The 24,189-nt window shown below is 42.0% G+C and overlaps 1 protein-coding gene across 6 annotated transcripts in view; it reads left to right on the top strand.

Moving 5' to 3' along the window:
* fli1 (Fli-1 proto-oncogene, ETS transcription factor) overlaps nt 1-24,189 on the top strand; it is a 36,825-nt gene that overhangs the window by 5,229 nt on the left and 7,407 nt on the right. For 2 of the 6 annotated variants that reach the window (XM_042486129.2, XM_042486132.2), the window contains exons 3-6: nt 7,474-7,685; nt 7,996-8,150; nt 9,195-9,398; nt 18,339-18,407. In XM_042486129.2, coding sequence (XP_042342063.1) covers nt 7,474-7,685; nt 7,996-8,150; nt 9,195-9,398; nt 18,339-18,407 — 640 coding nt within the window. The other 4 variants (XM_042486134.2, XM_042486133.2, XM_088078674.1 and 1 more) reach the window with 4 other exon arrangements.

Here is a 24,189-nt window from a genome sequence, read left to right as displayed (position 1 = left end):
CTGGAATGTAAAAGAAACCAAACCAGTCACTGAAGAGTTAAACAAGGTGTCTCCCTTAATTACACGAGTCTGAACTGGCCTCAGGCAGGAGAAGCCTTGACCCTTAGCAGGATCCAGATGTGGTGGTCCCAAGGGTGGGGGCCCTCGGCCCCACCAGACCCCCAAGTCGAAAGCAGACAGGCCGGCCCTGCTGTCAGTGTTTGCTGCGTTTGGCCACTCTTTAGAACCCCAACACTGCAAAAAATATTCATCATCACCATGGGCATAGGTTTTGTTTTAACACGTCTCCAGAAGATTTTGAGTGCCAAACACGCATTTGGGTAATTTTTTTGCATACATTTGATGCATAAAAATAAAAAAATAAAAAGTCTACACCTATGACCAGCACCATTTCATTTTAATTATATTTTTATGTATTATAAAAACTGGTAATGTGGAGAGAAACGTTCCCTTTGGTGCTAAGCAGAGTTATTTCTTATCAAATTAATGTCTTGATACTGATGAATTGATCAACTAAGTCAGCCTTCTCAAGTTAGTTAAAAATCTCTTGATTTGATTTACTCTTCTCATCTGCTTGTTATTTGTTTAATTTGTCTTCAGTGAAAGATAGCACTGAAATGCAGACTGTGTTGAGAAAATAGACGTCTTTTTTTGCAGTGGCATTGGTCTGCTCGCGTTCAGCGCTGGCTCCATCTGCACTGAAATTATGCCTGAATTGATGAGGGCAATTTCATAGGGCAGACGAGAAGAAAAAAATACCTATGTGGGGGTGGGGATTAGGGGATTTCTTTATTTCTCTTTTTTAGGCTCAGGGAAATAGGGCGAAACCATTTGTTAACAAAAGCAAAGTCGATAATAACATCAATAATAGAACAATAATAATAATCCGACATTTTTGCCCCCTTCTAAAATGCGCCTTTGTTGACGCAGGCTGCATTTCATCCATTCAGCCCCGCGCTGAGCAGCAGACGCACACGTGTAGTGCAGACCCTCAGACTGTAGTGCGGTGAATGCTTGGGTTTTATTAATGGTGTCTCAGGAAAACTTCACAGAGAGCTGTAACAAAAAAGACAAGGTTGCAACAGCTCCTGCTATAGGTGTTCAGGATGCTCTCCTGTTCTGATTTAGAGCTCCATCAGCGAGTACGGGAGAAACATCTGTCCACACTCAAAGATAAACTTTATTCCATGTATCACTTTCACTATGAAATATAGGATAAAACAGAGATTTAAAGAGGGATGGAGGCATGGCCAAATGCAAGGCTGAAGTGTGTAGGCGTGAACCAAAAGCTCTCTAAAACATTGGATCACATAACATAACGAAAGTAAAGCTCATTCCCCAAAAAGTCGCAGTTAAATATGTGCAGAAATAATTCATAAGTCGGGTAAATAGTAAACTCTTCCACGCCATCTGTGACACTACTGGGAAAGCAAAACACAGCAGCCTATTCTACAGCAGGCTACACAGCAATGGCTGTGCACAACGCAGGCAGTCATCCTGTAAATATTTCCGAGCAGAAAAACATAACAGCGGAGCGAACACTCAATTGTTTTCCCTGCTTATCTCGCTGGGACAGTATCCTGCTTTTTTGAAGGCAGGGCTTTCGGTGACACACAGCTTCCTTCTCAACCTTCTCAACAGTGGTGACTTCACTTCCCAAATTTAGAGGAAAGAAAAAACTCAATCCGGTAAAAGTGTCTCTTTCTCTCCGCCACATACCGGGGGCTGGAATTAATTCAGGAGCGTGTCATGTTTGGGATATTGTCGGGGTCCGCTGAAAATTGCGCAAAATGGACGGAACTATTAAGGTAAGGGTGGAGAACGGGGTGTATGAGTTTTGTGGGAGACTGCTTTTTCGGAGTTGCGCCTCCTTTTTTTAAGCAATGGGTTGAAATGCTCCTGTGTGTCGGTCTGTGAGCTGGGACCTCCAATCTGACGACGATGAGCGGCTTTTTTCTCTCGGTCTAAAAGCGGTAACCAGATTTCCTTCTTTTTCTCCTTTCTTTGAAAGTATTCACTCTTTTTTTTCAATAAACTGCCTGGTTGTGAGGACACGCAACGGTGTGGATTCAAGGCGAAATCAGAGTCACGCTTTGGATTTTGTGGACCAAGCGCACAATTACGCACGTCTGGAAAGGCAAAAGGAGTGGCTATTTATTTCAGACAACACAATACAAATTTTACTTTCGTATAAGTTATCCACGAGTTCAACGGTTTGGTTTAGTGTGGGCAGCGGGGATTGAGCAATAGCCCATGAGTGGATGTACCGCTGGATACGATGTGTCGAGCTGCGCAACAGCGGTGTGGCACATCGCCCGGCTCGGTCCGGAGATCCCGTCGTGGGTCAAAAAAGTGTGATGGTTTGGAATTTACACAATAAATAATCTCTATCTTTGTTGCTGTTGGTTATTGTAACTTCCCTCGCTCCGCCGCACAGAGAGTTTTGTGTTAAGGAAAGCTGTCATTTGGTAACTTCGTGCGGTAACTGCTCAGTTTGCAACACTTCAAAGCCACAAGCTTCACAATGATACCTTGGCTTACTCCTTTTTATAGTTACACAACTATTTTGAAACGGTATGTTGGTAGTCAAGAGCGCTGGTCTACATTAACTTTGGCTACTGGCCCCCGACAGTCAAATTCCAGATGCATTATGGCTGCAGCCACCAGATGTTGAATGGCAAGTCCCTATTAGTTCACCCCGCGATGCATTCAGTTTGTGTCCTCCGGTTAACAAGTGTAAGCTCTGTAACAATGCAGCTTCTGAGTTTGCTCTTACTGTTGCTAAAAAGTGTTTTCTTTTGGAAATTTAAAGTGGCGGGTTTGTGGCGGCTGGGTGTGGTGTGAGTTTTGGGAAGAGTGTAAACGTTGGCCAGACAAAAAAAAATGTCAGGCTGCATATAGTCACTTAAATCCCGTCATTCAAGGCTCCCAGTGATCATTTTGTTATGTATTGGGGATGAAAGCCACGCTGCAGGCTGAGATTAACGTCCCAGCCTGGATGTTTGTAACAAAGCAATGAGTTGTGACAATTAATGTAATCATAATTGAATCCTTGGGTGTAAATGACTGGCTGCTTGGCTGCATTCACCCTCGCTAAAAGAGAGGAAGGGCTCTCTAACCATGAGAGCTTCCTGCTCCACACAATCTTTTCCTGACAGGTTTCCTCTTCCTCCTTAAACAAAAGACAGGAATGCCCCCCTCTGGGTGGCTCCTGCTAGATGGCTGTGTGTGAACGCCAAACAATCACACGTGTAGTCTGGATGTGGACCTATTGCATGTATCCAGTGTGCTCCAGACGCGTCGTGACGCATTTTGGAGAGATAGACTCATAAACAGAACAGAGGTGGCTCCCAGCAGGTGTCACACTCACACAATGCTTATAATGGTGCAGCTGAGATATGATTTAATTGATGTGTTTCCCCCCTGTCTGTTGAGAAAGATATATTGCTAAAATAGGTTTTAGATCTTATTTAGCCTATGCTTCTAGAAAAAAAGGCTAAATTGTGTTCTTTTTACTCAGAATTTGCATAGAGTTTTTGTTCAGATCCTCTGGGAGGAATTCATCTAGACAGAGGACATTGAGAGACAGACAGAAAACTAAGTGTAACTGTGTAACTCTGGCAGTATGTGTGTGTTCCCCGCAGATACTGGAAAGAAAACATAGGCAGTGGTCTGTCATCCTTTCAGCTTCTCTCCATGAGAGTGGTGTGATCCTATTTTTAAAAACCCCTCTGCAATCTTGATTGTCACACACCACTTGCCAATCATGGTTTCTATTGCACAGGCTGATATGTCACTGTAAATATAACGTGCAACAGTCATAAAAGCTCAGTGAGCCCTTATCGGGCAGTAATGAGACATTCCCTCACTCTTTGACGCTTTATCATCCGCAGTCGAGCTGGTGTGCTCTGCTCAGATAATGAGTCCTGCTGCCAAAGTTCAGCCTGTGATGGATCCACTGATGAAATCACTGGAAAATCTAATTCTGGCGAGATGGTTAAATGCTCTGGAGAGGTTCAGCTTTTTTTATCCACAGATTAACCTGAAGAGTATTTTACTGAAGTAGTTGAACAGAAGTTTTGCATTTGAAATGTGACATAGACAAAGAAGTTCAATAAGATTTCTCTCTTGTTTGAACAGGAGTTTGATTTGACAACCACTCTTCACGTTATTAAAACAGAGGTCAGGTGCCTTTCTTCCAAGCTGTCACATTGTGCAACTCTTTGAATCTACACTTTACTTTGTGGACAATCAGTAGTGGGTCTGTTGTATTACAACAGAGGGCACTGTAGTGCAGCTACAAATTAAAACCTTTTTTGTTTTTCCACTGCAAAGGTCGCCATAACCTGAGATGGTACAGAGCGAAGGCCTCACCTGTCACTTTCTTTTAATATGTTAGTTTCCATGCAAACATCTGTGATGGTTTAAAATATTAATTATAATGATTTCAGCTTTAGTTATTAAGGAAACATGCAGATTGAGAGGCTGCCAGGCAATACAAAAAGGATAAATGGTTCAAATATTAGGTCAGGTATTGGCATAGCAATGATCTTTTTTTATTTTTAAATGATACGATAATTTGCTATATAATTTAGTCTTTCAGTCTCTTAAATTTATTTATTTATGTAAGTTCAAAGTAAAAATCAGAGTCATTTTGTTTGTATTTTTAATGTATAAATCAGCTATAACTGTCAATAAAGACAAACAAGGTATGATTATTGTAGTTAAAGGAAATTAAAGAATAAAGTAAAGGGAAATGTATTTTTCAGCTCAGTGTCAAAACAGATTTAGTGAAAGAGCATCCCTGCCATTTAAAGTCGCTATAGTGTTTTAGCCTTATCGTACTAAGTCAGCCTTGAGTTGTATAAGCAAAAACTTTTGTCACCATAGACACATTTATCATCCAAACGGGGATAAGTGAAAAACTCTACTTGCATGAAATGTCCCAGAATGGAATGATGCTTAAGTCATGTGAGATCATGAGGATTTTGCTCTCATAAAAGCAACATTTTAGAGAATGCAAATGGCTACATGTTGGAAATACTGATCAATGAATATCAAGTAGCATTTTCCCCCTGAAGCAGATATGTGGCATTTTGGAATGAAATAATTCAGTCTTGGGGAATTAGACACGTCTCGGTCTAAGCTGTGCCATCAGATCCTATCAGATCCAGATGTGCATCAGACCCGAGCCTAATCCCCAGCAGAAGCATATGACTGTAATGATTTCTCTTGATATTTTGACTTATATATATATATGTATATATATATATATATATATATATATATATATATATATACTATATATATATATGTAGTATTTGTTTGTTTGATCTTTAACAACGACAAATGGAGCAATTATAACAAAGCCTGAATCAAGGTATTGTTGAGAAATACCCACATCCTGTGCCAGCCAAACGTTGGTCTGATATGGTGACATTGCCGGACTCTGTTCACTCTGTGGTGACATCTGCTTGTTAAAATGAAACCCACCAAGTGCACAACCAATGCTTTACTTCAACGACATTATACGAGGAGCATGTTGGAAACCACGTAATATCTTGGCCAGCCGCGAGTTTCTGCGTTTGTTTTCTTTAATAAACTTACATTGCTCCAGCTGAGCCACAGCAGAGGGGTCAGTGTAGCCGTGACCCCCCTGCTTCTGTTGAGTCCTCAGCTGTGGAGGGAAGCTGAACGCCCAGACAAGACAGACACATCAGGGCATGACAGGGGATTTTTGTGTTCAGCAAAGTTAAGAATGATAATGGGCGAGAGAGAATCATTACACATAGAAGCATCTGAGAAATTGGATTTAGAACATTTTTATTGTCAGCTCATACAGTAAATGTGAGAATTTGAGAGGCTGTTTTTCCAATGTTATATGTGAATCAATACTGGTAGAACAACTGTATGTGTTGACTGATAATGTCACAACTCTGTCTTACTCCACTGTGGGCATGATTGAAGTGGTCCTAACATCAACAGGAAGCTACAGTTGCTACGTGGGCTGTATACACAAACTACTGTGGATGCCAGACTGCGATATGACCTATAACTGCACATAATTACTGTAAACAAAAAATACACAAGGGATTGAAAATTTGACATCATAAGTTTCGGGTCAAATGAAAGACTGTGACTGTGGTGTATCTGCTAATGTTTGCTTTGCTTTTTTTTTTTCACTGTGAGTTATAGGAGAAGATTGATATCACCCTCATATCAATCTGTAAAACATGAAACTACAGCCACGAGATGGTTAGCTTAGCTTAGCATCCCAAAAGAGAAGGAAACTTTGAAATAAACTGCCTCAAACTAATTTTTTAAAACATAATATTTCATTTATTTAACACACAGTTGTTGTTACAGTTGGGTGGAGCCGCACTAGCTTTTCCCCCTGCCTCCTAGCTTTAGCTAATGCTAAGCTACGCTAACCAGCTGCTGGCAGTAGTCTTAGAATTAAACTAATACGCTACCAACTAAATGACCATTTTTATATCAGTTACTCACCCCTTGTAACAATGACGAAAACTCACATGCCTCCGGTGAATGAAGAATCTAAAAACTTCATTGATAAACTTCAAGTCATAGACAACCATGTTTAACAACAGCAAAACTACATCAAAACGTCCATTTACAAACTTTCACACAACTCATGCAGTACAATCCACGTCTCATTTATCCAGTCATATGCGCAGTACTTCCCAAACAGACAGCTCTTTTCGATGGGGAAATGAACGAAAAGTGAAACTTAATTAATGCTGTCTTTAAAGCCAGACTCCATTGACAAAAACAGTCGGTGCTGGGAGCTACCGGTCTACCACTGCCTCAATCAGTTAGTTTGCTTGTGTTACTGAGTGACTTTGGTGTTTTAAAGGTTTAGTTGACTAGTTCAGATTCACCAAAATCACACAATAAAACAAACAAACCATGGATCTGGAAGTGGTAGAACAGCAGCTCCTATGTTCAGCAAGGTAAAATAACTATTTTGTCAATGGAGTCTGGCTTTAAAGAGTATAGATAAGTTTTACTTTCAGTTCTGTTTGGGAAGCTCTGAGCATATGACTAGATAAATGATAATTGTATAATACTGCCTGAGTTGTGGGATAGTTTGTAAACAGATGTTTTGATAGTTTTGCTTTTGTTAAGAGTGGTTGCATATGGCTCCAATTCATCAAAAATGTTCTCTATGTTTAGATTCTTTTCTTTACAAAATTAACATAGTTCAGGGTGAGTAATTGATGCAAATGACCAGCTGAGTAACCCTTTTAACAAACACACTTAGGAGTAGTATCAGTCTTCTAATTTGAAAGACAGCAAGCAAGACTATTTCTCCAAAACATCAAAGTAGTCTATTTCTTTAAAGGTATTTTAGTTTGGATGCTGTATGCACTCTATTTGGAATGTGCTTGCATACCAGCACTTATAAAGTCAGTCAAGAAAGACACACCAATTATTTGTTCCTTCCACCTACAGGAGGCGCTATCAGTGGTGAGTGAAGACCAGTCCCTATTTGAGCCTCCGTACGCTGCTGCTGCCCCTCTCCCCAAGACAGACATGACTGCATCTGGCACACAGGACTACGGCCAGACCCACAAAATCAACCCCTTACCCCCGCAGCAGGAGTGGATCAACCAGCCTGTGCGGGTCAATGTCAAAAGAGAATATGAGCACATGAATGGATCCAGGTATGGCATGACAACCACTTCCTGTATCTTACATTTTTGGTGTCTGTGGTCTTTTTTAGGCATGTTAGACATGTAACCTTCATCACATCAGCTACTGCTATAAATATTGTCATTTGTCCTTCAACAGGCCATTTCTTTACCACATCTAACTCGGACTTTTTGCCTCTACTTTTCAGTTTACTTGGCCCCGGCTAGTGTAGGGCTTAAAAATCCCCTGCCAAAGTCAATGACTGGAAAAGAAAACCAACAACACCCAATTTATCTGCTGATAATATTTTTACAACTTTCTTGTCTGTGTATGTTTGTGCAGCAGGGAGTCTCCAGTTGACTGCAGTGTGGGTAAATGCAATAAGCTTGTGGGGGGTAATGACGCGTCTCAGATGAACTATGGAAACTACATGGACGAGAAGAATGCCCCTCCCCCAAACATGACCACCAATGAGCGGAGAGTCATTGTACCTGCAGGTAATAATACAAAGAAAAGACATCTGACAAGAGATGGATATGGTTGTATATGTGTCAGAAACTGTGTATCTGTGTATTGACTGCATATTTATACAGGTGCTAATTGTTGTAGGTGTTTTTCTGTGCTACTGCTGCTATTACAGACAGAATCACTGCTTTGTTTTGGTATAATTTTGCCAATGCTGTAAATGTTTTATGAGTCCCATTTCTATTTTGCTGGTTTGTGGGCTAAAGCATTGTTCCACTGTTTTACATCACTAATGGGAGCACAGCTGAATGCGTGCAGGTAGATATGTATGTCTGCCAGACCTTTAAATTTAATCACTGGTTTCACAATTTTGATCTTTCAGTATGTGAAATAACACAGTTCACAGACTAACAAGTGCAGTTGCAAGGTTAGAGCCTTCAGAAAAGTAATTTTAACAATGAGTTGATTACGTTGTTCCACGTAAGCCACCAGAGCCAAAGAGAATGACTGTTCTTTCCCAAAAATGAGCACATGTAACTCATTTAATCAAAATCGAATGGAGCCTCGGTGAATTTTCCATTTTTAAGGCTATTCAAGTGTTTTCTAAAGTGATGCAAACGTCCACTCATCTATTAACCTAATAGGAGCTCCACATAGAGGCCACTCCTTAACCACAAGTGTTAAGTTTAGGGTTTGGCTTCCAGATTGGCATTGCAGTATATCAGATTTGGGGCGAGTACTACTTGCAAATGCAATTCAAAACATAGTGCAAAGTTTGTACAATCACAGGAAGGGATTTCAATGTGAGTACGCTCTAAAAGATTATTTACCTGAAACATAATATGAGTCATCTGGCAAATCCTTTTCATGTGGTTAAAACAAGACAAGAATATTTACAAGTATCTAAAAGAGGTCTGCTACTGATACAAAATTCTGTTTCCAATTTCTACATGGCCCCCTCCCTTTACCTTAGTCAGATATGAGGCTCTCCCAACTGTCTTTCCTGGTGTCTGTCCAGGAACAATTCTTATGGAGTCAATAAACGTCCTCTCTCTTGCTCTACTATCTTCCTTCAGACCCCTCATTGTGGTCTCAGGACCATGTTCGCCAGTGGCTAGAGTGGGCCATCAAGGAGTACGGCCTGTTAGAGATCGACACGGCCATGTTTCAGAACACAGACGGCAAAGAGCTCTGCAAGATGGGCAAGGATGACTTCCTCCGGCTCACTACCATGTACAATGCTGAAGTGCTTCTCTCTCATCTCAATTACCTCAGGGAAAGTAAGTGACCTTTTTGCAATTTCAGAGTTAAAAGAGCAGTGTGTCTGATTTAAGGGGATTTAGTGGCATCTAGTTGTGAGGATTGCAGATTTTAACCAGCTGAAACTTGCTCCAGTTAGAATTCCTTCAGTTTTCATTGTTCAAGAGGTTTTTACCAGGAGTCAAATTATCCGCAGATGACTCCTCCTCTCTAAAACAATTGAACTAGGTAATTAAAACCGTTTCAGGTTACAGTTTAGTGCTTCTCCAACACTGTTTGGCTAATTGGAGTCAGGCCACTAAGCCCAACACCTGCTATTGTGTGCTCATCTTTTTTCTCTGATAACTAAAGATCCAGACATTCGGGAGATTCTCACTGGGAGATGGATAATCCAGAGAGGTCTCTTCCTCTGCAAAACAAATGGCCCCAGTGATTTAGACTGGCAAAAACTGGTAAAACCAGATGAATTAAACCACTTGCCACATAGAGGCTGCTAACTATGGTGTCCTGTATAAAAACCTGATGGCCCTATCTAGAGCCAGATTTTGGTTTGTCCGTTCTGGGCTACTGTAGAAACATAGCCGTCTAACATAGTGCTCTCCATGGACAGAGACCCACTCCCTATTTAGGTATAAAGGTTACATAAGGTAACAAAAACATGATGATTCTTATTTTCAGGTGATTATGCATTAAAGAAAATAAACTCATTGTATTATATTCCATTTACGGCAATATATTTCCCTAAATCCTGGATCTGTAATAACAAAAATAGTGAATTAAAAGGGGCAGTGGATGATAATCAATCAATGGTTTATTGGAAAAGAAAACAGCATCCAACAAAAAAAAGACCCCCCCCCACCCCCAAACAAGCAACCAGACAAACAAAAGGAAACAAAACAAAATATTTGAATATTGAAGATAGCAGGCGAAAGGACAGTAATTTTGGTGAACTGTGCTCTTTTACATCATGCTGTTTGTGCTAAGGTTGAAGTTGGCATTGGCTACCATGTGTGCCAAAGAATTGAAGTGAAAATCAACTTTCAGTGAAGACACAAGCCTCTTTTCATATATTTCTCTCTACTTTTGGATGAAAAGCGAAAGTGAAGAAATGCCAAACCCGGGCAAACAACATGACACTTTCTTTTTTGTCACCGCACTATACTCATATTACCGTCAATAAACAATGAAATTGCTTTTACTGGAAACTCATTCCTCCATAATGGCTACCCAGCATTAAGCAGTGCTATGAAAACCAAGGGTGTTTCTCTCCCTCCTCGAGATAAGTATCGACTACATCCCCCCACTTGACTTTGCTGTGCCTTATTCCACATGGTCCAGAAAGATGAAGCCCAGGTGCATTGCCTCAGGAATCACGCTAGGCCTGTGTGTTCAGCACAGCAAAGAAAGTTGATCTGCAATTTGCAATGGAGGCAACTAAATTTGAGCCTCTTACCTTTGAAGAGTTCCGCGGTGCAATCCTGCTTCATATGTTTCGGCGGGGAAACAAAGACAAGTTTCTGAGGCAGTATGCAAATTACATTTTGATATAAGATGGAACATCTGGCATGGCTGCTGCTCTGAATACACAGTGAGTGTCTGGTTCAAACAATAGGTATGTCTACCATTTACTGTAAAAAACAGCGCTTCAGGAGTAATGTGATTGTTGTACACAGAGAACAGTTTGTCCCATCTTTGAATTCTTTGCATTCTGTACTTTAAAATAGTGTGAGCGGCTCCTGCTGCGGCTGCAGAATATCATGACACCACGTTGGGTGGAGTGACAGATGGCTCAACTAAATTTAACATTACTCCCAAAAAATTGCGATGGGCCTCCGCGTGATGTAATGGGAACTGTATTTTGTGGGTGTCAACAGTTTTCTCTGTGCACAGCGTCTGGGCAGAGAGAGATGCTTGTCATGAGTATAACAGCCTCATTGTGCAGTGCTGCAGCGGGTGGATCTGTCTGACCGCCACTGGGCACACTCCGCAGAGCAGTTTTCATTATGGCCACTGGCTGCGCGACTTAGCCACGGCTTAGGCGTGCTGCACCACGACTCTGCCCATTGCTGCCCTTTTTTTGATTTAGACCTTGTGTGTTTTGGAGACAGAGAAGATGTCTCGGGAATCCTCTCCACTTGCCAGTTGAAATTGCTTTGGATCCGTTCCCGATAATCAAAAAGATGAATGCTACCGTCCCGTGCCTGGACTGACTGACCTGTTTTGGGGCAGCTCTCTGAGAAGCGAGCAGTGTGTATTATTGACACTGGGAGCCTCAGGGCAAGAGGAACCATGTTAGTAAATGAACGTCTAAGGAAGACTGAGGAGGAGGAAGGTTGAGGCTTTATGTAGACCCTGCAGGGCTGATGATTTGGAAACTAAAGCCGCTCTCTCTTTTCCCCCCGCAGCACAAACAAACACAATCATAGACGAGGAGTAACCCCGTCCAGAAAATAGACCTCTGGCTTCACTCACGAGAGTTGGAGCTGAGCCGAGCTTCCAGAATACAGAAAAAGAGAGAGGAAGGGAAAGAATGAGCCGAGCCCTGGAAGTATTAGTGATTGCAGGTCATGTGATGTCTTCCTCCAACCCCATTCTTATTACCCCCTGTTCTTTTCCAAAAAAAAGAGATGGTCTGAGGGGCTACTGCAATCATTTCATACACATCTGTGTGCATCATGTGTGTGTTTGGTTCTGTTTATTGAACCTCTGATTAACATTCCTCAGAGTCATTAAGTCCTGTATGTACACTCGGCACGGGGCAGGGACACACTTCCCCGCCCTACAGCCATACCATAACAAAACATTCCTGCCACGTCATGGGCAGAAATATCGCCCAGACACCCACACTGGTTCAACCGCGGGCACAATCTGAACATCTGTCTGGCTACCCAGCTGCTTGCAGTAACAAGGGTAGTTGCCCATGCATTATTTTGGCCTCATTGTTGGTCACTTATCCAGATTTTTATAAGTAATGGCCGCCCGCACCCCAATGTGCTTTCAATTTGGGGCGCAATTTGAGAATTTGTTCAAATTAGTCTGTCAGGGAGGGACCGCGGACTGTTTGCTTTATCGCACCCATGTAGGTCGGTTTGATACCACATGTGCTGGAAACGGAGCAGAGCAAGAAACCTCAGACAACGAAAGACTGTATCCTCTGACACACAGAGATGTGAGAAGAGACAGGGTAAAATGAAAAGGCAGTGAGGAGAAAAAGAGCACAGAGAACTGAGGGTAAATCTGTGGATCTTAAGAAATATAAGAGCAGAAATATATCCTTGACTGATTTTACAGTAGTTATTTGAGGACATGGGCAGAAGGCTGTGAGCAAGAGAAACAATTATAGTGAGCGAGTGTGAGATTAAAAAAAAGAAGTCGGAGAGGGGGGTGAACTCCTTTTTAGAAGTACGTGGAAATGGTCCGAGGCGGTCATGATTGAGTGTCGTTGGAGAATAGCAATAGTTCTGTTTCCCAGCTGTCGCCGTTGCTTGTGTGTCTGGATGGATTTACAGTGAGGGAGTCAAGACAGAGAGAGAGAGCGAGAGAGTGATAAGTCTGGGCTTCTGCACTGCTGCTCCAGAGTGGGGGACATTCTCGAGCCCTCAATAGTTTATACAGACCATAAACATCTGGGCTCGAAGGCTGAGTAGGGAAAAAGGAGGTCTGGAGAGCTCGCTCTCTGTTTCTCTCTCCCTTTTCTCCCCTCACAACATTTTTATTGAGCTCCCCTTGCATTAGTTCCTTCTATTGGCAGATTATCACTGGTGCACAGGGGCTCAACAGCCTGGCTCCGCGCCCTTTACTGTTAGCTGTCTGCTGTTAGCCACCATTACAGAGCAGTCTGCGGCTACTCCCTCGACTGCTGGGGTTCAGGCACTTAGCGCTACGGGAATTTATGTGCATATCACATTAGCATAAGTGGAGGTGGATAATGAGTAGTTGCTATTCATGTAAACACTGAGATGAGCTCAGCTGTAATTGAAGCTAGCTGCTTAGAGGTGCATAATAATTGCACTTGCAACCCAAGTGCCAGTTAAGAATGTTAATATGGGGTAATTCTGCAAAACGTTGGATTTCAGTCATTGATGGTTTTCAGCACTCCCAGGGTGTCAAAGTACTTCACTTGGGCAGTGTTTAGTGTCTGTATGAGATGCGCCATGTTTTCAACACACTCCTATGTAAACCCATTTACATCTTATTAGACATACAGAGCAACAGATTTAGATTAAATTTAGAAGGAAGAAAGTACACTTTAGGTAGGTAGGAGAGCAGGTGGATGGACTCAACAAGCACAGGACTTAACCCACGAGACCTGTGTTTGTGCCCAGTGTGAAATAAAAAGTCATTTTTGAGTTATAGTGTCAAGTCAGATGTTAGTCACGTGAGTCGACTCAACTAACGTCTACTACAATCTTTTCCTAACCAATACCAAGTAGTTTTGTTGTCTAAACTTAATTGTTGATATCTTCTTGGTCACATTAGTTAATGCACATGAATTACTGCTGACCCCTTCTGCATTAAGATCCACTGATCCCCTGCAGCAAGATACAACAAATAATAATCATTATAGTATGCAGTGGGCTTCTGCCCAAGGGTCAAACAATTAGGAGTGAACTGACAGTTCACGGAACTGACAATATGAAATTAACACCCACTTCATGCGGTGTTTTGTCAGATGTGTGGAGATGAGAAAGCCATCAAGGTCTGGTCTCTTAAAGACCTTGTCAGACTTAGGGTGGTTGTAATTATGATTCTCATTAGATCATGAAAAATAAGGTGGTTGGAGATGTGTTGTGCTGTGTTGTACTCAGTGTAAGCCTCCCCACTAAAGGGTTTTGTTGAGCTTTTTGTTGTCATTTTAGGAATTGAAACAAACAACCCATTCTGTCGTTCTTTGGTGAGAACAGTATTGTATACCCAAGTACTGGTCCAGCACCCTTAGGAATTACGTTCATATTGGGCCATTGTGCATGGCAAGATTTGCAATGCCAACATTCAGTGCCAGTGCAGGAAGTAGTGTGCCCCTTATGTAGCAAGGCAGGAAGCAAAGTAGAGGTCATGGTGTGGGACAAGTGCGTAGCACATAGTCACAGACCTGTAATAAATGTTTGCTTTTATTTTATTTTTATTTTTTTTAAACCATACCATGGCCCAAACAAAACCAAACCTGATGTGTAGCAGAAAAAAAGTCAAATTAAACATTTTTTATCTTAGGCAATAAGAAAACCATTGACAGTGAGTTTGGCTGTAATCGACTTCTTAGTAATGTGTTTTAGCAAGCTAAAGATAAGTGTAAGGGATTACAGTTTAAGTTCTGGCTTTAACCTCAGTAACACTTTGATACTTTGGCATTCTGTAGTTCAGGTGGTTCGCTGTCTTATCAGGGATTTATTGACAGACTTATCAGTTTGAACTCTCTTAAATTTATTGGACATGTTAGACTGACACAGGAGCTGGAGGTGGTTTCCATGCTAACATGGTGGTTGGAGGTATCCCCATTTGTGATCTTGGTGCTCTGTACATCACTCCATAGCTTTGGATCTTCAAAGGGATTTTTGTGATCTCACAAGTGTTAACTGTCTACTGGGGTGAGAGCATCATTTCCTGTAGCGTAATCAATATGTAAATGAATTATTTCCACAGAATGTGCTTGCAGACAAAGCTCTAAGCTCATAAAGAAAATAAGACAACAGTAGAGCCAAGTTGCTGAAAAGTTGGGCACAGTTTGTTCGCTTGGGCAAATATGTTCTCATTCAGGTTAAGGCAAGTAACGCTACTGTGGGTAGATCAAGGAAAAGAAACATGGTGACGACGTATCTCAAAATGACTCAACTTTCACTCAAAATTCATACATTACCGATCACCAGTCTCTTGGGCAGAGTCTGGGGGGAAAGTTTTGTGACCCATCCATCCAACACGTTCTCACTCCAAACTTGTCACATGGTGACGCTCGGTCAGTGACCTTCCGTGTCAACCTATGATGTTTTAGGTATCCTTGTGCGTCAGCTGTCTATGTTCCGGGATGCCGCTACGGTGATGTCAGCAACTGCCCGTGGTGAGATGATGTCATGGTAAAATGATGTAGCGCGTTACCTAGATGTCAACAAATGCACGTGTGGGGGAATTGAAATGGCATGGTCCCTATGTTCACACAACAGCGTGGACTGTCACAGTGGTTAGATTAGACACCAAAGTCATGGATTGGTGTCTAGACAGGGACACACACACACACACACACACACACACACACACACACACACACACACACAGGAATCAAACTCCGAACTCCTGCATTAAAGTCAGTTCTTTGTAGGACTCATCCACCTCACCACCCGCCCACCTATAAGCGCACTTGCGCTACTTATATTATGTGGTTACTGGCAGCATTTTACCTGACGCTGTCCTTCAGCATTATAGGTGTACATGACTGTTATCATCTGACACGACCATGCGCATTGTATGTGGATGCTGAAGGTGGCATTTGGCGTCACACTCCTACGCGGAAGGTCACTGACCAAGCGTCATGATGAGTTTGGAGTAAGAACGACCTGACCCACCACCCCAAGCTGCCTCCTAACTAGACTGATCATGGCCGCTTTTTACTCCCACCAGCACATTGGTCACATAATCACAGCCTTCCAAAATACATGAGTTATGCACAAATTACTGGCTCATCATTAAGTGGGATATAAGAAAATGTTGCTGTTACTTCTTGTAGGAAAATGTACAAACAGTGCATGAGAACAGCCTCAACACTGCTAACAAACAATGTCACTTTGAGAGTATAGGCGTCAGCTGAAATGGTTTGTTTTGGAAGGCAATGACAAATAATCTTCTCTGGTTTGGATGACTTGTTGGAAATATATTTTGTGCACTATGAAAGGTGGACAGTAGTGCTACTAAGTGCAGCTTAATCCTATAAAGCTAAAAGGATGACTTGCTGTTACTTGGAGCCCATTCATCCCCCTTTGAGGTGGCAAGATGCTGAAAACTGTGTGACTGGGACCCTCAGTTTGTTGACAAAGCCCAGACCACATGTTTGAGGCAATGGTATCATATAGCTCTGCAGAATAAACAGCAGAGGCCCGATGGAGGTCAATCACAATGCTGAACAAGCCCTTAAAAATCTCACTATTATGGGCGTGCAAAAACTGGAGGACAGGGCCTTTTGAAATAGCCATCAGTCATAGGAAGGGGAGAAAAGAAAATTGTTTGTGGATGTTATGTAATCTAACAGACTCTGAGCAGATGTGATGGGAGAGGGAGAGAGAGAGTGAGGGTCTTAAAGACTGAACACTGGCCAGTCCTCCAACTGTGCTGTCAGATTACCGGGACATGTTTGTTTTCTGCAAGAGGAAGAAGCCGTCCAAATAAATAGGCAGCAGAGCCAAGACTCCCTCCACCAAACTGTCAGCTGTGGTGTCTCTCTCTCTCTCCCCAACTCCCTCACTAACTCTCACTCTCTCTTGTACAGCAGCCCTGAATTTCTCTGTGGGATGGTTTGAGGTTTTCTCAGCAATGCTGCCTGTTTGCCTGTCTGGGTCAGCCCACATATGTGGCACACAGCAGGAAAAGGGTTAACAGCCCCTTCCTCCTCCCTCCTCTCCCTCTCTTTCTTTTTCTGTCTGTTCATCTTTCTCTTACACTTTCCAAAGCATCGGTGGCTTGCTTTGCCCCTGTGCGCTTACACTCTGTGTGTGGAATTATTTTTGTACAGGGAGCTGCGTTTGATTGCTGTGCAGGGACCCGGCCTCATACAATGGCTCCCCTGTTCTGAGGCCCCCAGGTTTCTAAACTAGACCCAGAGCCTTGGGGGTGCTGCGGAGAAGGTAGAACCGGGAGGGGTGGGGTGTTGGGAGGTTAGAATACATTTGTGGAGCACCCTGCTCTTCCCCCCACAGCCACCCCTAAAAAACAGACCCCTAGTCTGCCACCATGGGCCCCTTCATCTGCCCCCCCCCCAGCCCCTACACCAGCAGCACTGCAAGTTAGGTAGAGATCCTGCATCCAATCTCAAGCAAAGCACATCACAAATTTTATTTTGCTTCAAAGTTGTTGTTTTTTTTGTCCAGATTGCCCCATTCAGAAAAGGTATCTTCCTTACTCAGCAGATCTCCGTAGCCATCATAGCATTAAATCTTAACACTCCCCATGCAGTAGCCGCTCTTGTGTTTTCTCTGTGCATTTTTGGCTCTGTTTTTCCACTCGCTGATTTATGCCTGGGGGCAGCTAAAATTAAGAGAGCATTTTGGTGCCGCCCAGGGTGCCTGTGTAAGTGGAGGAATGCAGCACAGAGTTCTGCTCCATAAGGTGAAATGAATAGGCAGCCATATGCAGACTCTTGCCTCTCTGACTTTATTATTCAGGAGTTGGGTTTGCAGTTAAAATGCTGACAGGCTACAGGGTTTTTTTTTCCTACATTTGAAGGACTGACCTATGCCGGATTTAGTTTATATGTGACAAAATTTATGTGTTGTGAACTGTTTTCCTTTTGAGATTATTTTTCATGACAAAACAGGAACACAATTCCAGAAATGAAAAGGGCTCTCTGCTTCACAGCAATTGAGTTGAGCCTTCTACTGCCACCTGCTGGCTACTGTCACACCATTGTGCCATTTTTTTTTGGGGGGGGGGCTTACTCTGAATTACAATGTCACTAACAGCTTATTCATCATGATTAGTCTACAAAGTAACATCTACAAATGTTATGCAAGATCTCGTACTTTACAGCATACACCAAGAAACCTAATGCTATTGAAACTTTTAAGTGCAGCAGTGCTTCATGTGTACTGCTAATCGCTGGATGTATTTTATGAAAATTAAGGTATTTCTTATCCATGTTATTAAATGCTGGTTTTAGGTGTAATCATTTGTCTTATTGCATAACAGAGACATCATTGTCATATAATCATCAGGCCGACATCATGTCTAATAATGCTCTCTTTTGTCTCATTTTATTACAGGTAGCTCATCATTATCCTACAACACGCCATCTCACACAGACCCATCCCCACGCCTGGCTGCCAAAGAAGGTAGGTGCACTTTATCCCAATGTCTGTGTGTGTGTGTGTGTGTGTGTGTGTGTGTGTGTGTATGCATGCATGTGTGTATTTTGGTTGATATAGCCCAGAAGTTTTACAAGGGAGCAATGTGACATTACTTAAAGATAAAGAAAAGAATGGAAGACAAAAATAAAGAGCCTGATAAGAAGTTAAAAAAAACACAAAAATGGCAAATTCTGCTTCACAGTACCTGCCAGCTTCAGACAAGCGGATACACACATAGAGCACACAGAAAAATCTGAACCACTATGTGGTCACTGATTGCTGCTGACAGAGCTCTGTGCAGGTGCACCTTTTGTGCTGCTGAAATAAAATGAGCCAAGCTGTTACATGCAGACCATTCAGTGCTATTCAAAACAGCTACCTGAACATTGTGACGACACATAGCAGCTCAAAGGGGTAGTGTCAGAATAGAGGCATATTAACAAGAAGACAAAAGGGGCAGCAGGGGCGAGAACAGACAGTAAATGTGGCGATTGTGGGAAAGACATGGGACGTAAGATGTGTGAATGAGGTTGTTTGTTAGAGAGACGGGGATCAGGGACAGGTGCTGCAGAGAGTACGTGAGCGGTAAACATGGCAGAGGAGCCTGATTGGCAGCTTCAGACCAGACTGGAGTGGAGAGTGGAGTGTGTGGTTCTACTGTGTAGAGTGCCATGTAGTGTATGCTGGAGGGACTTTTGTCATTGTGATAAACTTCGCACATTTTCTCATTTTGCACTTTTACATATGTTGTTTCAATAAAAAACATCTCTAGAAGTTGCTTAGATTTTTATTTGATTGCTGTCACTATATGTTTATAAATATGTTTATGAAACACAAAATGTAATGTACCTCTTATTCCAGTTTTTAAACAAAAAGAAAAATCGGTACATTGGTTGGGGTTATTTCCCTTGTTTTGAACATAATTCAGTCTACACCAAACATTTCATTTTTATTTATTTTTCTGTATATTAGTCAATTTACCTGTTTTTATTCTATCATTTTCAATATATTAACACTTTTTTAAAAGGCATATTACCTGAAAAAAGGAAGAATACGCATCAGCTGACCTCATCTTGAGATTTACCATAGATATTTATTTTTATATATTTTTTTTAATTGTAAATACTATTTTTGGACTGACTTAAAACCTATGGACTTGTTGTTTTTCTACAAGCATCTTACTGTCACTTGGTCCAATTTTCTCATTCTGTTGGTGTTTACAAATCTGTAATAAAGTATAAATGTAGCAGTCAAATGAGACCTGTTGCAGTGTTGCACCAGTAAAAATCCTGCAAAAGCAAAGCTGAGTTTCTAAGAACGACGCCCACAGCAGCTTTGGACGATTGCTTCTTTCCTCTTGATACCTTTTCACTCTACAAACATTATTTTGTGCTGACACAACACCAGCAAGGCGAAGGCTGCACTGTGTATCAGTAATAATAAAAAAAAGCAACACATCCTTTACATCAGCTATATGGTGTCACCACCAGAGACGGGAGAAAGGACTGCAATAACAGTGATAGCCTTGCTCACAGGATGAGGGGCCCTATCAAGGCAGGAGGAGAGGAAACAGTAAGTCTGATAAGTGTCCGAGAATGCCCTCTGCCTCTCTATATCTGCCTGAGCGGTGAGCGTTAGCAGGCAGCGTACTTGTTCTCGCCCTGGCTTCAATACCAATAGACCAATGGGCAGGCCAGATAAGATTCTGCTCAGTCACCCCCCGACCTCTGTCTTCCTGGTTCTCAGCGGCAGGTATTTGGACTGGCAGGAATACAGGGTCACTCCCTTCAACAGCATTTCCCTTTCACAAGAGGTGACTTCTATTATGGGCTCCTGTAACACTAACTGTGCCTCGAGTCATGTCCTGTGATCCCAGCCAATGAACAGTTCTGAACTTTGGAAAGTCTGCGTCTCTAACAGGGTGACTTTTCAAGAATTCGGAAGTAAAATTGTTGCAGTCCAGTGTAAAATAAATGGCTTTATTTTGTTATTACCCATAGGTGTTGATTTCAGGGTGGATGCAAAGACGTACCCCCACAATATTAAGAACATAAAAAAAACAAAAAAAGTATTGTGTATTTTTTTTTTTTTTTTTACAGAATAAGTTGATGCACAAAAATTTACCAGAATGCAGGAAACTAAGTGTCTAATACTCAACATTTCTCTCACTCTGCAACTTTATAACCACAGGTGGAACCAGTCATTGTTTTGCAAGTCTCACTTAAGTCTTAAGTCTTTGCACTCAAGTCACAAGTCAAGTCCCAAGTAATTACAGGCTATTCCAAGTCAAGACTGACAAGTCCCGAGTCAAGTAAAAAGTCCTAAACTTTGAGTTTCGAGTTCTAAATAAGTCATAATTCACTCTTTAAGAAATGTAATGCCATTTTAACACAAAAACTACAAAAACCATGAATGCTTTGGAAAATGTGCATTTATTTGTTAACTTTTGTTAACATTTCCATTAAAACAAGTGTGACTGAACTTAATGATAAAAAAGTAGTGCTGACATAGCATAGTATGGACTTTAATCTTTAGGCTTCGGAAAAGTTTTCATGTATTTTAAATCAAAGTAGGTCTGGGGTCATTGGTGTTAAAGACCATGTCTTTCTTGATTTTGTCAAGTCATAAAATTTGTGTCATCTGACCTGAGTCCACACCTCTGTTGATAATCACATGAAATATTGCAAGATTATTTACACATTATATAATATATAATTATATATACAGGTGAAATAACATGAAGAATACAAGCATCAAAATTGGAGTTGGGGGTTTGCGACTCACCAATAAAAGAAGTCTTGCTTCAGGAGAAGCATTTATCAACATTTGCTCGGATCAGCACTGCCAGATGTTCAACTTCATATTGCCTTTCGAGAACAGTCAAATACCATACAGGCTCTTTGGGGTAGAGTAAGCACGAGCATGCAGCAGGAGACAACCCTTAATCTGCTCCAGACTCTGTGGTGTAAAATGCAATGTTATGAATAAAAGAGAGCATATAAAACACGGAATGCAGCAGCTATGAAAGGGTGTGTGTGTGGCTCTGTGTGTATCTCAAGTCTGTGTCTACTGCCTTGTGTGTATGTGTGTGGGTTGGTTCGTGCATGTCTGAGTACAGCATATGCACATGTGTATGTAGTGTTATTCTGGTGTTAATGTTTGCAGATGATACAACATTTTTTTTGTTTGCTTTTTTTTCCTGTGCTAAGTTTTTGAAGCTTGGTCGATTTTTAGCTTCCATTAGTGTCGCCATTATAACATTTTGTAATTATATAATTAGCTTAAAGGACACTCATATTCTCCGCTGCTTCTAACTGAACGAGGAAAAATGATGATTCACCTCTGTGAATGTACTGCTGCCAAGTCAAAGTGGCAATGCAACTTGAATTGCGCCATTATGTGTACAAACTGTCCCAACATTGATGATTTTCAATTGCTCCTTTTTGCAATTTGAAATTAAAGTAAAAAGTAGATGAAAGATGTTATTTTCTCTGGAGAATAAAAGCACTAATACTTATAATGTTGTGCATAACTGCATGTGAAAATGTTTGTGTGCAGCAGCGTTACAGTCCCCTGTCACTCTGAACATTTTTTTCCGAAGATGCTTCTCTGCTCCTGTGCACCCACTGTCTCCTCTCTGTGTCTAACTCCTGTACTTTGCCATCATTCTCCTCCTCTTATGGCTCCTTCCCCACACAGATGGCTTTTAAAGCACCTGTATTACTGGTATTAAAAAAGTTTGCCCTGTCTGGGTCTCTCTCTCTGGCTCAGACTCTATGTTAAAAACAGTCCATGGTTCTAGTCTGTCCCTCTCCTCTGTTTCTCTGTCTATCTCACCCTCTCTGCTCAGTTGTTCTTTCTCTCCCGCTCTTGTCTCCCGCTGTCGTTCTCCGTCACTCTCTATGTCTCTCTGCCTCTCTCTCTCTTTCTGTCTAGCTCTCGGGCCTTGTTTTGACTAACTGGTCCTGCAGTCAAAGTCTCCCAGGAGCGTGCACCACACCCCAGACCAGAGTGGAAACTGGCTCAAGTCGCAGTCAGAGCGAGGCCTGGAAAAATGAAGGAGGGAGGGAGGTGGGGGGGAGGCAGCTCTGTGTGTGCACATTCAGGTCTGTGTCTGCGTTTGCGTGGCTGGGTCGCCCTGCGTACCCCAGACCACTTGGGCTTTGTACATTTTACATCTGCTGCTTCTTCCTTTTTCTGCCCTTCCGCTTTCCTTCCTTTCACTCACTCCAATTAAGCCCAAAACATTGTTGCAAACCTTTAATATCCACATTCTTGCCCGCATGCTGGTAAAAGAAAATTGTTTTGGGAGTTAATGTAACCTGCTGCCAACAACAACACCAAGGGTAAGAGATGTGGATGAGCCCATATTACTGGGCATCCCCTCCAGCCCATACCAGACAGTAGCTGGGTTTGCTGCCATTGTTTTCTTTTCAAATTCCAAAGTTGTGTTTCGTCTGACTTTTTTTTCATTATTTTTCTTTTTCTCTTCTTTCTCTCTCAAGCCGTTTTACGGACTTAGTCACTCTGTCTCCATCCTCATCTGTCTGCTTCTCAATAATCTTTCTCTTTTGGTGACTTCCTCACCTTTTCTCTCATCTCTCCTTCCTCTGTCTCCGCCCCCCCCCCCCCACCACCCCCTCTCCTGTTTGCAACCCCTCGCTGCACGTATGGAGGGAGCCCCGTTGTGTTTTTTTCGGGGTGGTGGAGAGTGAATGGAGGTGGGGAGGGGGGGCTGGCGGTGAGTAGAGGGGAAAAAAGGGCCAGTAAAACAAAGAGAGGTTGTCTGCAGGCGAGGCAGGCAGGAAACGCAAGTCTCCCAGGACTCTCCCCCAGTCGCTGCTCCTTGGCTATCCTGCCGGCCCACACCAGATTGAATCTGACAGCCCCGCTGAGCCACGGCAGCCTGCTTGTTATTTGTCCCTCTTCTCCCCTTTTTTGTCTTTTTCTCTATTACACTGTCCTTTCTTTCATCCTTTTGATCATATCTTAATTCATTCACTTTTCTTTTGCTTTGTCGCAAGCCCACATTTTACCTTATCCATCTTTTGAACCACTTCATGTACCACTTTTACTCTGTTTTGAATATCTCTCTTTTCAGTCACAGAGACCATAACCGCTCTTATCATCTGCAGACAAGACTTAAGTCTTTGCTGAAAAGTCATGGGTTAAAAGGTGTAAAGTTAAAAATTAATTAAGAGGTCCTTTAGCAGCAGGACATTTCATCATCAGTGTATATTTTGCTTGTAAGGAAGAGAAAACTGCACAAAACAAACTAAAAAAAAAGATCCTTTAAAGAAAGCATACGTCACCTGAAATGTTTTTACATTCTCACTGGACAATTATCAAATGAAAAAAGCAACAAAACACTTGTGTGGCAGGTTAACAGGCAGACTTTGAGTTTATGGGTGCAGAGAGATTGTAATCTAGAGTTCAGTTGTGCTGAAAGGAGAAAATTAGGAGTTTGACTTTGTGTATTTTATTGTTTATTTCAGGAGAATCAAGAGGTCAGATTGTCCTGAACCACAGGAGGGCAGTGTTGTACAGTGTTTAGCAATGGTTGTACATGAAGTGGAAGCTGATGATGAACGTTGATTGATGGCACTTGATGTTCCCTTGGTGTGGCTGCATAAGAGTTCTATGGGTCAAAATGGCACACAAGACCCAAATGTGTTGTTGTAGTAAGGACGTTCATTTGGATAAGGATGTTCAAATTGTGTCACTCTTACAACAAGTCATCTTTAAAGTGTGTTTTGGATGCCAAATT

Source organism: Plectropomus leopardus, chromosome 6 (assembly GCF_026936395.1).
Source record: "Plectropomus leopardus strain MGB_pleo_1.0 chromosome 6, ASM2693639v1, whole genome shotgun sequence".
Taxonomy (NCBI): domain Eukaryota; kingdom Metazoa; phylum Chordata; class Actinopteri; order Perciformes; family Serranidae; genus Plectropomus; species Plectropomus leopardus.
The sequence above is the reverse complement of the archived record's forward strand: the minus strand, read 5'-3'. Positions and strand labels throughout refer to the sequence as shown.